The sequence below is a fragment of the Phyllosticta citribraziliensis genome, assembly GCF_038025025.1.
Source record: "Phyllosticta citribraziliensis strain CPC 17464 chromosome Unknown J3D65scaffold_4, whole genome shotgun sequence".
NCBI lineage: Eukaryota > Fungi > Ascomycota > Dothideomycetes > Botryosphaeriales > Phyllostictaceae > Phyllosticta > Phyllosticta citribraziliensis.
In genome coordinates, this window is record NW_027117341.1 from 778142 (window position 1) to 791496 (window position 13355).

The following is a 13355-nucleotide window of genomic DNA, read 5'->3' on the forward strand; positions in this document are numbered from 1 at the left end:
TACACAACACCCCCTGAAGCAGCCAAGGCAAGCAAGACACGCCGCGCGCCACAGGGGGTCCAAGACAAGGCCGCACGTAGCGGGCTAGCGGCGACGGGTGTGGCGCCCGCCTTACCCATGTAACCGAATACGGCAGTTTCTGTTGCGCACGGTGGTTGGCTGATTGATTGACTGGCGGTCGGCTTACGGGTCTTGGAGGACGCCTGGATGGGCCGAAGAGGGCGGGCGATGGAGATCGATGACGATGGTGGGCAGAAAGTTGGCTGGGGTTTGCTGGGTGCGGTGCTAGATGGCTTGGTCTCTTGAGAGAAAGAACCGGAAGGGGGACACGGAGGGAGGGAGTGTGTTGAAGTCGAGCGATACGACAAACCCTCCACCAACCAATCGACCCCCACGCACCAACGGCGGCGAGTACGACAAATGGTCGTCGAGCATCCGACCAACCACAGGCCGACCAGATGACGAAACCTCGCCCGCGCCCACCCATGCCCAAGGTAAGTCCCGTCCGTCGGTTCGGCCAGTGCTATGACGAGCGCCGAGCAACAGCACCAGCGACCGCTTCAGTTTGACCATCTGGCCAAGGTAAAGAGGAGGAGAGGGGAATAAAACCAGCGGTGAGTTGTCGCTCGTACCAGTCAGTCTACGCCTACTCACCAACATTGCTTTCATGACAATGTCATTGTTCGAAAACGAACAAAAATGCCAATCCACTGTTACTTCAGTGGCTGCAGACAGAGACGGTACGGCAGGGGAAGCAGGGCAGCCAACCAGCGCCGCCGTCAGGTCGCCCGTCGCTCAGCTCCCCGGCCGGCGGGCAACGAAAACGCCGCCAGCCGACCGTCCGCGACACCGAGACCGACACAGCGCACGCACGCGAAACTGAGACTCTCTGACGACTGTGCCACCCACCGACTCGCGAGCGAACGAGACCCTAGGACCCTGGGCCCCACACAATTCTTTTTCGCACATGGTAGGTGCGCGCTTGCGCGCGCGCGCGCGACACGACACGGATGGACGGAGCAAGCGGCTTCCGACGAGCAGCGAGCGCCGCGCCAGAGTCAGGCCATGTCCTTTTTGCGTGCGGTGCGCGCGGTGCGTCGAGTCGGCAGTTGCGTTTGCTGTGTGTGTGCGCGCGGGCGGCGGTGATCGCCGCCGTCGGCTAAATAAAGTGCGGTGCGGTGGTTGCGTTGCGATGCGATGCTGCGCGCTGCCGTTTGGTGTAGCGTTGCAGTGGTGAGATGGAGATGGGGTGGTGCGAGGCAGGCACAAATGCACGAATTCTCGAGACGTGTAGTGGAAAGAATGAGAAAAACCGAGGAGTGTTCGGTGTTCAAAAAGACGCTTCTTGACGACGCTAAGTAAGAAGCTAGCGAGGGACGAATATCCAAGTAGGTAGGTATCGCGAAGCAGGCAACAATGTGTACGTATCGTATCTGCGTAGGCGCTCAGCGGCCAGTGTGTATAGCGAACGGCTCCAAATCAGAAAAGACGCAAACAGACAAAAAGCACGTCGGGTCCGTAGCATTGATAATTACAAGCCTTCATCAACTTATGATATAACCGAGACAGACACACGAAGGGGAAAAAAGACAAAAAGGTTGTTGTCTGGGAACCTTCCGAAAACCGATCCCAATGCCATTGCCAATGCCGTCTCGTCTTTGGATTTTTTCTTTTGCCCTGCAACCGCGGCAGGGAAGGGGTATTAGTGTCATCTATGGTGGCGGCGGGAGAGAAGAGTGGATGATATTAGTAGGGAATTTTGACAGAAGCAGCGAATGCAAGCACTCGTCATGCCTCGGATGCGAAAGTGTATCGTCCCGGCTTTCTACGAGTTGATTCATGCTTCGCGCTTCGTAAAAGAAAGGAGGCAGTCATCCTGAGAGTTTGTGAGCACGTGCCTCTGATCGACTAGGAATGCATGCAGCAGACGTACCTTGGGGAAGATGGTAGCAAAGACCTTGATCTCCTCAGACAGGGGCGTAACGTCGTGTTTCCAGTCAACCTCCATGGCAAATCTTCCAATCATGCCCATGAGGTTGTTGACAGCGTACACCTGACCCAGGCAGTAGTGGGGACCGGTACCAAACACGAGCCAGTTCTTGGTCTGCTTCTCCGCATCACCGCTGATCCAGCGCTCAGGCTCAAACGAGTCTGGGTTGGGGTAAGCCTCGGCGTCGTGCAGTGCCAAATACGTGGTCGGAATAACCATGGAGCCTGTGGCTCGTTAGCAACGAAACATAAAAAGATGATAAATTAAGCTTACCCTTGGGAACGGTATACTCAGGGGTGATGGGGAAATCCTTCTTGGCGAGGTACGGAACCATGAGGACAGGGGGGCGGTAGCGCAGGGTCTCCTTGACAACGGCGCGCGTGTATTCCATCTTGTCCATCAGTTCCATCGAGAGTGGCACATTCTTGTCGCCATGACGAAGACGGAGCTGCTCCTCGCGAATCTTGTCCAAGTGGTCGGGCCTGTCGGCCATAATCTGGAAGAGCCATGTCGCGGCGCTCGAAGTAGCATCCTGGGAAGCAAAGAGGAAAGTAAAGACGGTCATGGAAATCTCAAGGTCAGAAAACATGCGGATAACCTGGGCGGGCTTCTCCGGGGTTTCGCCCTTGGCCAGCTTCTGCTTGTAGGCCTCGGATTCGTACATGGAGCGGACCCAGCAGTCAAGGATACAGTTCGGCTCGCCGCCGGCAGCCATGCGGACCTTGCTCTTGGCAGCCGCCTTGGCGAACTCGTCCAGGACCATGTCGGCGGCCTTCTTTCCGTACCAGGTGTTGGTAAAAGGCAAAATGAACGGGAAGTTGACCAATTCCAACGCCTCGGTGATGTAATAGTAGTCGACGGCGATTTTCTGAACGGCCTCATCCGGAATGTAGTGACCGACAAAGGTGCGCAGAGAGACGGCGGTAATGAACTCGCGCATGTAATGCATAAAAGGCACGGCCTTGCCATTGGCCTCGCGGGTGATTTGCAGAGCCTTGGCGAGGTACTTTTCGTAAATTTCTTCCTGGCCTGGGAGGTAGATTTCCAGAGCCTGGCGAGTGAAGAGGCCGTTCAAGCCCTTGCGGTACTCGACGTGCTCCTTTCCGTCAAGAAAGACCCAGTTTTCAGGGCGCAGGAGCTTGTGGGCAATGTCGACAACGCAGGGCTTGACCATTGTAGGGGAATTGAAGACCTTGCGGGACATGTCGCGCGTCGAGGCAATGACGACGAACCTGATTGCGATCAGCATATTCTGTGCCATGGTGTATGTGCAGCCTGGGGGCGTACTTGTGGAAGACGGAGACGCAGCTGAGGGGACCGCTCAGCCATTTTGCGTAGTACTCTTCGAACTTTGGGTTGACGGATTGGAGGAAGGGACCGACAAAGGGAGCCTTCCACGAGGGGCCAGCGATTGAGCCCTTGTTCATGAGATATTTGACTGGCAAGAGTTAGCAACTCCAGCCAAAGGGCGCGACTGCGAATCCAACCTTGATCGTAGACGACGGCCACGGCGATGAGGGTCACAAGGACAGACCAGACGGTCATGCCCTGGAGCAAGCGTCCAACGAGGCCTGTGACGGCCGAGGCCGTGTTCAGGGCAGGAATGACATGAGCGTCGGCCGTGGGCGAGACAAAGGAGCCATTGACGGCGGCCATGGTGTTGTCGTGGTCGGTCGCGAACAATGTGAACTTCAGCGGCAGGGTCGAGGCGCGCCGGGAAATTTGTTATCGGCGGCGGGTGGTTTAGGAGGCCTCAGAGCGGTGTCGGTGGGGGGCGCGTAGAGGCACCGATGGCCAGATTCAGCGAGAGAAAATGGGCGCAACGGAGGGGGGGTGTAGAGGAGGAGGAGGAGAGTCGGGAGGGGGGGAGGAGAGGAGGAGGGTCGGACGGGTGGTTGTCCTTGGGGTAGGGTAGCTGTGCCTTGTGAGGTGTGCCGGAGGTGGTGCGGAGGATTCCACTGGCGGCGGATGCTCGGACAGAGCAGCGAATGGCAGCGCCGCGGTGCCTGCAAAGGGCGGCCCGCACGCCATCCAATCTAAGATTCGCTTCGGATGCCCTCGTCCCAGCGTCACCAGATGGCCGCTCGAGGGGTGCATGGGGGTGGGTTCTGCGACTAGGTACGCGGCAGGGGGCATTTTTTCGCTCGCACTGAAACTACTACTTGACGACCTGACCCTGGACACGGTCCTGACCTTGTCCTCGGCCTGCGCGCAACTTGCCCGTCAGAGGCTAGCAGCGTCACGTGCTCCCCGCTCCCCTTGCTTGCTTCCCGTCCCGCTCCCCGCATCTCTCACCTTTGTTTCCGTTCCAACGTCCAGCGCATCACCTTGATCCATCCGCCACACGTCGATTCCCCGATTAAGGTTTCTGCTAAAGCTTGCCCAGACCTGACGACTTGACGTCCAACGTCATCTGCTGCCATGTCGCTCTCACGAACCCTCTAGAAATGTCATGCCGCTGTCAACGACTCCATCAATCCACGAGGCCCTGTTCTTGTCCAGAAAATTCGGCCTCGAAACTCCATCTTTGTCCGACAGCCTCACTCATGTCGTCTGCAAAATGCTCCAATTCAAGCTTTTAAGCTTAGTTCACGCGTATGGATCACACCTCTTGGATCCCTGAAGGCTGTGCCGGGTCTTGGGACAAACTTCCCGCGTGATGAAGTGTTGTCGTGTCTGTTGTTCATCGTCTTCATCAACGGCCTCGTCGCGTCCAGTCCTCCGTTTCCATTGTTTGCTCTTTTCCAGTTGAGCGCAGAGTAGAAATGGCGCGTTGCTGCATGTTCATGCGAGCTTGCATCCTCTTGGCTCTGGTTGCTTCTTTCCACCTAATCCCGGCCGTGTCGTGTCTCTGTATACCAGATGTTCCAGGCGCTCTTCTCCACGACAAGGACGTGTTGCGGCATCCGCTCGTCACAGGCGCATTCGACGAACTCAAAAAGAATCTGACTGGACTGTTTACCAAGGATTCATACGACGGTCTCGCATTCGCTGTGGTTAGTTTCCGGCCAGACCGGTAACCCCCACCCAACTTGCGACACTGCGGTCCGTTCCGCATTGTTCATGCAGTGTGCTAACCTTGCGCAGGTCCACGCGTCTGGTCAAGATGCGGCCTACACATTCAATCGAGGGCCTCTCAAACTGAATGAATCCAACCCTGAGGACGGAAGAGGGCCTCAAATCGACGGTGACTCGATTTTTCGCATCGTATCGGCTTCAAAAAACTTGGCCGCCTTTTCTGCTCTCGTTGTCGAGCGCCAAAGCCGTTTGCAGGTGACCATACCGGTCCTGACGTTAGACACTCCAGTGCGGAATGCCCTTCCTCAGTTCGACTTGCCTCTCACCGACTGGGAGAATGGCGGAAGCGAAATCACGCTGTCGATGCTGGGCACCCACAGCAGTGGGATACCGCGAGAGGGCTATGCAACCAATTTCGACTTTGTCACGGGTCTTTCAAAAGCAAACGCGCAGACTATAGGCAACGAGTGGACGTCTGCCGACCCGAGCGAAGTCCTTGAATCCATCAAGGGAAAACCGCTCTTGTTTGCCCCCGGACAACGGGTTGCTTGTAAGCAAAGACCTGTTCTTGCAGACCAAGAGCTGACTTGGCAAAGACTCAAACGCTGGCACATGCATACTTGGATGTAAGTATCGCACCCGAAAACCGATGAGCAAACATTGACGCATCGCAGATGCCGTGGCCGCCTACCGTAACCGCTTGTCCTCTTCCAATCTCGTATGGAATGATGTCGTTACGGAGGACATTTTCAAACCTCTCAACATGACACACAGCTTCTTTGGCCCGATCCCTGACGAGCTTCGACGTCTCGTCTGCGTCCCAGCTGGTGAGACTTGGACCGACTTACAGGTCGGCCCTGGCTATGATCCAGCCGGCGGCGGATGGAGCTCTGCCAACGACCTCGTCAAATATCTCTACAACGTCTGGCTAAAACCCGAGCCCGATCTCATCACACCGACGCAGAGACGAAACAGTCTGCAGCCCCGACTGATCCTTCCCGACGGAAAACAGCAAGTCGGGTTCGGCTGGGAGATTAATGTCTACAAGCCGAATGAAAACAGCTCAACGTTAGCCCCCTACATGCTCACCTACTGCGCTCCTGCTCTTCCATCAGAACAACAATCATCTGACAACGTCCCCAGCTACAACGTGTACGGCAAGAGCGGTGATGGAGGCGGCTATCATAGCCGGATTGACGTACAGCCGAACCTTGGCTATGGTGTCGTTATCCTAACAGCCGAAGGATCGCGCCCGAAGAAAGACTACACGCGTCTTCGTCCCGAGAAAGTCTTGAACGGCGCGCACGAAATCTTGATACAGGCCTTTCGCAAGGCGTATTCAGAAAAGCTCAAAGAAAAGTACGCTGGCGACTGGGTTGTGGCGCCGAATACTCCAGGCAGCGCAAATGCCAAAGTCGAAGTCCAAAACGACATCCTATTCCTGCGCGAGATGGTGGTCAACAATGCGTCGGCGCTGGAGCGAGTAGACCAGCTGTCTTGGACAGATGAGAGCCAGGAAAGGTTCTTCAGCTCGCCCGATGGCGTCAGCCTCAATCCCAGCGAGGCCGTTTTGGATTCAAAGGGAGAGGCGAGGGGCCAAGTGATGCGCATGTCGATTGCGTCGGAGAGATGCGACTGGTTCGATTTCGACGGGTTTGTTGTAAGCTCCTCTCGTCGCCCAGGCGGTACTGATATTTCGCAGATATACCGATCCGAACGGATGGCCGCCGGACAAGCTATTCTTCGTCGATGGCGACAATGGCGTCGAGTTGCACTATCCGCCATTGGATGGAGTACTAGTGCGGAAGAAGTAGCGAACAAGACTACACTGACATCCTGTCTGAATATGTGGAATGCGGCAAGCTGCTGCTTAATCAACAATAATTCCAATTTCACAGATTTGACTTACCTACCCTACCGCAAAAGAGAAATTTGGAAGACAAGCTGTGCTGGGAAAAGGCCCGCTGCGTTTGAGTGATTGCCTGACGCCGTGGGATGAGATCTCGTCACGCAATTCAGATGACGGTGACATCCAAGCTGGGGCGTGATGAGGCAAATAAGTCTTCCGCGATCTCCTCTCGAAGATGGTTTTAGCCTTGTTGGCGCTGCTTTGTGACGTCTTTGATTTTGCCACGATTGCTGACAACAATACGAAGGTGACAGAACGATCCGATTCCCGACTTGGCTGACTTTGCAATTTCGTCGGTCCGGAATCTCGGAGAAGCGACATGTGGAAAGAGATCAAGCGAACTGTCGGTTCAGACACTGAGGAATTGGTTGCATACGGCTCCAAGCCTGTGACCAGATGGGCTTCCTCGGAGTGGTTCCAGCACAAATGGCAACCAGGACGAAATTATGAGGAGGTTGGGATATGTGCGGAGGCCGGTGGTGGGTATGCGATGTGAGGATGTCGGAAGACGAATGGTGAGTCGCAGAGCAAATGAGCAGAGTGGATGACTAACTTGGCTCTAGCTTCCAGGTTGTTCTCCTTGGGTCAGGCCCTCGTTGTTGGTTAACGTTTCCGCTTCGGCCACCAGCAACCTTTGGTCTTCAGTCCACAGTAAAGAAATGAGACTCCCTGGGCTCCTGGCTGCAGAATTGAACGACAGCTCCCTAGCCGTAACGTGATAGCTGATGACTGCTCTGTAGGCGCAGCCATGGCAGTGGACAAAGGCTCCCCGCAGACATCCTTCGAAATTCGTATTCCACGGCGTCCATTGACGTTGAAAGATGAAAAGCAACAAGCATTCGACTGCTAACATTAGAAACTGCTGCCAGTTTTTCAAGTTCCCAAGCTCTCGCCACCCCGAGAGCAGCTATTCCAGGAAACGCGTCATCAAAAAGATCCGAGGATTCCGCGAATGGCGTGTTTGTGCAAGGCGGTCGAGATAATTTCCTAGTCGACGCCTAGGGGATGACGACCACGGGAGGTTGGCAGCACGTGACATGAGGGCCATGGTGACGTCAAATTTTGGCCCGCACGCAGAGCGAGCCACTTTTATCACGACCGCCTGAGCCGACGAAATGGCGCGGGAGAGCAAGAAGATGGATGTGGAAAAAAGAAAACACCAGTCAAGTCGGTGCCATTGGATTTACTTGCACACGTTTCAGCTCAGGAGCTACCGCATGGAGGGCCAGTTCCACAGACGCGGTCGGGGGATCTGTGGGAGGATGCCCTGGAAACAGCACCGCCCCCGCCTGTGGGCTTTGGGGGAGCTACAGCCTTGTCGATCACTTGGACAAAACTGTCATTGTGTGGAGCACACGACTGTTGACCCGGGCAATTGTGCCTGACGATCACCAGGTTGCCTCGTGTGCAACACCCCAACCTCCGCCGTGCATGGCTCATTTCGCAGCTCCCATCCACTCCGACTGGCTCTGCCAAAAAATACCTTGCTGACTTTGCGTCAGTAAGGCCAATACAAACCCAGATGAGGGGGACGACGTACCACCGAGAGCAATGGCTTCCGACAACTCATCCAGACCCAACGCGCGGACACCGGTGACGATGGATGTTCTGTGTGCTTGCGTCATAGCAAGCTGGTCCTCCCACCGACATTTACAAACATCAGGCAGGAAGTTGGCTTAAAAGGTTGCCATCTTCTGCCTGCAGCTGCTCCTCCACACAAGGGCATCAACTACCAATCCTCGACTCTCGCTTCGTCGTCTTTTCTCGCTTCTGCCTCATACTTCTTAATTCGGTAATATGAAGTACGCCCTTGCGCCTCTCGCTTTTACACTCGGTGCCTCTGCTGCGGCACTCAAGCGCTCGCAGTGCTGCTTCGACATCACCGCATCGGGCGGCGCATCTGGAACTGTCGGCCAGCTCAGTGATGGCCAGAACCGCATCGGCGGAGGATACTCCCCCACATCATTCTGCCTGAACAACGGCGGAATCACCGACTCCAACGGCCGCGGCTGCATCGTCACCTCCGCCTCTGGTCAATTCCAATGTGACGAGGGCAAGGCCCCCACGACGGGTTTCTCGGTTGGCGGCAACGGAACGCTGGTGTACGACGGCAAGGCACAATTTTACGGTTGCCCTGCGGCAGATGGCGAAGACAACATCTACACCCGGCCAGTGCAAGGCCAGGACAAGTGTGTCCCCGTCATGCTGAGCACTGGTGGCCAATGCTCCTCGTCTTCGGGCGGCCAAGGCACTCCATCTGGTTCAGTTCCCTACTCGACACCTGTAGCAAGCGGCCCCGTTGGTACTCCATACCAGACGCCTTACACTCCAGCATACTCATACGGCACTCCTGCCTACTCGTATGGAACGCCCGCATACTCTCAACCGGCTGGTAGCTCGTCTGCCTACAGCGCACCAGGAGCAAGCTCGCCAGGCGAAGAGACATACACCGTCACCTCTTTCACGACCGAGTGCCCCGAGTCTGAGGGAACCCCCTACCCTTCTGGCTGGCAAGGACAGAGCCAGGGCGACTCTTCTGTCCCCAACACGCAGCCCGCTCAGGAAACCCCGCCGCCACAACAGACTGAAGCAACCCCTGCATACACCCCCTCGGTCTACCAAACCCCTGGTGGTGGCTCGCCGGCTCAAAGCTCGCCTCAGACCTCGCTCGTCTCCGCCACGGGTCCCTTCCCCTACGACACGCCGCAGCCTTCTCCCGGCGTCTTCAGCTCGCCCGCTCCTGAGGCCTCGCAGCCCGGCACTCCCGTCGCCTCTGTCCCATCAGTTGCAACCAGCGCCGGCGGTGACGCCACGACTCCCGTCGTCCCCGTCCCCGGTACTCCCGGCACCCCCGGCACTCCCGTAATTCCCGGCACCCCATATACCCCTGGAACGCCAGCCGGAACCCCTGGCACCCCCAGCACCCCCGGCGCCACGCCCGCCAACGCCTGCCCGACGGACCTGGCCGGCGACTTCCAATACCCGCACCTGATCGTGCCGGTCAACAGCAGCGCGCCCAGCACCGCCTACGGCACGCAATACAACGGCACGCTCTCCTCGACAACCTGCACAACCTACAACTTCGACATCCCGACCAACTACAGCAGCAGCGCCACCTGCACGCTCGAATTCCTCTTCCCGCACCAGGAAGACCTCGAGACGTCGGCGTTTGAGTTCTCCGCCGGCAGTGACGACGGCAGCGTCGAGTTCAGCCGCCTCAGCGCCCCCGTCGACCAGGCCACCGCCTGGGACAGCGTCCCCGACGTGCAGAGCGTCTACGGCTCGTGGGCCGTCCGCCCCGGCAATGGCTACGTGCTGGCGAGCGGCGCGTGCACGCCGGGCCAGACGTTTGGCGTCAAGGCGTGCAGCAAGGGCGGCCTGGAGCTCAACTACTTCCAGGACTGGAATCCGAGCCCCATTGGCCTGTTTGTGCGGAGGTGCTAAATGGTCCCTTGTTCATTGCATTGATGGACAAGTGAAAGAAGCACGAAAGGGAGAAAGAGTAGAAGGATGTAATGATTGATTTTGGCCGCCTTCGCTGCTGCGGAATGTTTATGAGTGGCGAGTGGCCGGTCGGCGGATTACAACGGCAACGCGCTGTTGTTGCTTTGCTATTGCTGCTGCTGCCTGCTATTGCTTAATGAATCTCTTAGTTAGCTGTACTGTACAACACTACCAGCTGGCGCTATCCGTCGCTCCTCGGCGGATAGTCGTACATGGTGTAAAGTGTAGATAATGCTTAGTTTTGTACACTCAAAATGCTTCTGCTGTATTGATTCCGACGTCGTTTACGTGTGCATGTATTATTTTGGCCCCAGAAAATGCTTAATGCTGCCTTTTCCCCTGAATGCATATCTCCGTCTATGTGATGAATGGGAATTCCACTTGTCCTTTCCAACTCCACCTCCTTAATTGAGTCCCAAAATCTCCAAAATCTTCGGGAAATTCGGCGTGCCCCAGCCAGTGACTGCATCCCAGCCCACAGCAGCCTCAAAGCCATCAACACCACAACCAATGGCACTGCCATTCGTAACGTCGTTGAAAGCCTTGTAGCCCTCCGAGTAGAGCCAGGGGTTCAAGAAACCGAGGGGGCTCTTGCCCGCCGCGATGAGGGCGTCGTTGACGAGGGTAATGATGCCCGCGGCCGCTGGCGTCGACGCCGACGTGCCGTCGAGCAGGATGTTGTCGCCGCCCCACGTGACGACGAACTTCTGGCCCTGCGCCGCAATGTCCGGGTACGCGCGGCCGGAGGCGTTGTACAAGCCGGCGTAGGCGGAGCCGAGCGTGGTCGATGTATAGTTAGATACGGCGGCCGCCTGGTATGCGGGCTGCGCAAAGTAGTTGGAATAGCCGCCGCCCGACGCGTAGATGCTACCGCTGCCCAGCTCGTCGTAGGCGACGACTTCGGGGGAGAAGCCCTTGGTTGCGCCGACGGATGTTACGTAGGGGCAGCCGTCCGGGAATGAGGGGAGGAAGGTGGCGGCTGAGCTGCCGTTGTTGCTGATGCAGCTGCCTGCCGTGCCCACGCCTTCATCGCCGGAGGCGAAGAGGAGGGATACGCCGCGTGCGCCGAGCTGAGCAAATTGCCTGCAGACGGTCGTGGCGTACGACAAGGGGACCGTCTGTTCGTCGTCGCCGTAAGAAGTGCTGATGACTTGAGGAATGTCGGTCTGATTGAGGACATATTGGACCTGTATTCTAGTCAGTACGGCAGAATGATTCATGGAGCTCCTTCTACGAGCCACAAGATAGGATAAGCAAATTTACTGACCCAAGTCAGGTAGGGCTCGTTGGTGTTGGAAGTGACAGCGTCATCAGGGGTGAATGGAGGCTCGCCACCAGTGTTGTACGCAATCAGGGGAGTGGGGTAACCAATGCCGAGGATGGTCTCCGCATCCAAGTTACCCTCCTCATCCTTTCCGCTTGCGTTCTGCTCGGCAGTGTTGGGCGTCTGCTGATTGTCGCCGCCGTCAATCACGTCGATGGTGAAGTTGAATGCCGCCTTGGTGGCGTCTGAGCGGAACTGAGACAGGAAGATGCTGACGTCCGAGCGGTTGTTGGTCTCGCTCAAGTAATTTGCCAGGCCGACCTTGTTTTGGCCAGCGGCTTGCGGGACGTAGTCAATGGTACCGTAGAGCGTGCGCAGGCAAGTGGGCGTAACGTAATCCTCGTCGCAGACATCCGAAACAGACGACGATGCAGATCCAGCCTCTGCAACCTTGACAGCAAGCCCAGCAGGCTTCTCTGCCTTTTTGCCGACGGGCTTGACGTTGCTCTTACGGGGACCGGCACGGAAGAAGGAGTTGGTGGGCTGGATGCTCTCAATGTGCTCGTGCAGATGGCGTGGCAGAGACCATTCAGGAGTGCGGACGAGGTGGGCGCCGCTTTCGTGCTCGTAGACGGAATACTCAGTGTCAAGCAGGCGCTCGACTTCGTTTACGGGCAGCGAGACCTTGATCCAATCGCGCGCTTGGCTGTACTCCAGCTCCGGGCGCTCCACCCCCGCGTCCTCGAGCCACTCGTGAACAAGGTCGAGCGTCTCGTCGTGCGGCTTGATCAGGTCGTGCACCTCATCGGGGGTCAGGTGCTGGCCGTAGCGCTGGTGACGAGGGTCCGAGACTGGTTGAATCAGCGCCTAGCCCCGTCGGCAATGGAGGACATACACACCTTCGTAGAGGTGTCTCTCGAGCTCATCAAACTGGCTTTGTTTCAAGCCAATTTGAAGGTCGACGATGTGCTCGCCTGGCGCTTTACCCACAGACGACCAACCGCGGGGCACGAAATGGCGCTCCTTTACCGCATACGGCGAACGGGCACGGAGCGGCGAAGCGGCGGCGGCGGCAGCAGCCAGCAGGACGACAAGGCTGGAACCGAGCATTTTGGCGACGGAGCTTGGAAGGCTTGTCTGGCGATAGAGGTAGAGATGGGGTTATATACCGCGCTTTTGACCGCATTGTCAATGTAGGATTATACGGGTCCTTGTTTCTCCACACTGTCTCCTGCCTGGAGCGGTTTGGGGCAAGGTCTAGCGCCATGTACCGCACGATACGGGTCTGCTGCTCTTGCCCCGGCGGCCATCATCTCCGCTATCGCGTGCTCGGACGCGTCGATTGCCTGTTGCACAAGCACAGGCAATGAGGAGTTGGCGGCGGACATGTAGACCGACTCTTTGGTAGAGATGGCGATGACATGAACTAGCGATTGAACCAGTTGCTCTGGGCGGCCTAACAAATCATCTGTTTTCCTCGTTTGGCCCTCGAGTTGAGCCAGTCTTCAGGCGGGCCAGGGCCATGGCGTGGTGGAGAGAGGCCTGGGCGACCTGCCTATCGCAGCCAACGCACGTCCCTGATGGAGCACGTTACTCATCTGGCTGAGTCGACCGAATGCCGTGGCACAATGAACGAGACATGGGGATGGGAGTGTTCTAAACACTTTAGC

At 57.2% G+C, this 13355-nt stretch overlaps 4 protein-coding genes across 4 annotated transcripts; 2 read left to right on the plus strand and 2 right to left on the minus strand.

The window, feature by feature from the left end:
* Window positions 1-1681: 1681 nt before the first annotated feature.
* J3D65DRAFT_282426 (cytochrome P450 61) lies at window positions 1682-3812 on the minus strand. The gene is made up of 5 exons (XM_066795090.1): window positions 3478-3812; window positions 3278-3428; window positions 2264-3222; window positions 1934-2214; window positions 1682-1876 (listed from the first exon to the last, which is right to left on the minus strand). The coding sequence occupies exons 1-5, from the start codon at window positions 3644-3646 to the stop codon at window positions 1838-1840; spliced, it is 1599 nt and encodes a 532-aa protein (XP_066656789.1). The 5' UTR covers window positions 3647-3812; the 3' UTR covers window positions 1682-1837.
* Window positions 3813-4584: 772 nt separating this feature from the next.
* J3D65DRAFT_282454 (beta-lactamase/transpeptidase-like protein) lies at window positions 4585-7044 on the plus strand. Its single transcript, XM_066795091.1, has 5 exons — window positions 4585-4986; window positions 5078-5558; window positions 5605-5634; window positions 5683-6661; window positions 6711-7044. Exons 1-5 carry the CDS (start codon window positions 4756-4758, stop codon window positions 6820-6822), a joined length of 1833 nt encoding a protein of 610 aa, XP_066656790.1. The 5' UTR covers window positions 4585-4755; the 3' UTR covers window positions 6823-7044.
* Window positions 7045-8714: 1670 nt separating this feature from the next.
* On the plus strand, window positions 8715-10361 carry J3D65DRAFT_550207 (ubiquitin 3 binding protein But2 C-terminal domain-containing protein; the record flags this gene model as incomplete). The annotated part of the gene is made up of 2 exons (XM_066796989.1): window positions 8715-9215; window positions 9579-10361. 2 exons carry the CDS (start codon window positions 8715-8717, stop codon window positions 10359-10361), a joined length of 1284 nt encoding a protein of 427 aa, XP_066656791.1.
* A 464-nt stretch (window positions 10362-10825) lies between these two features.
* On the minus strand, window positions 10826-12795 carry J3D65DRAFT_551155 (peptidase S8/S53 domain-containing protein; the record flags this gene model as incomplete). Its single annotated transcript, XM_066797025.1, has 3 exons — window positions 10826-11608; window positions 11689-12536; window positions 12585-12795. 3 exons carry the CDS (start codon window positions 12793-12795, stop codon window positions 10826-10828), a joined length of 1842 nt encoding a protein of 613 aa, XP_066656792.1.
* Window positions 12796-13355: the final 560 nt, after the last annotated feature.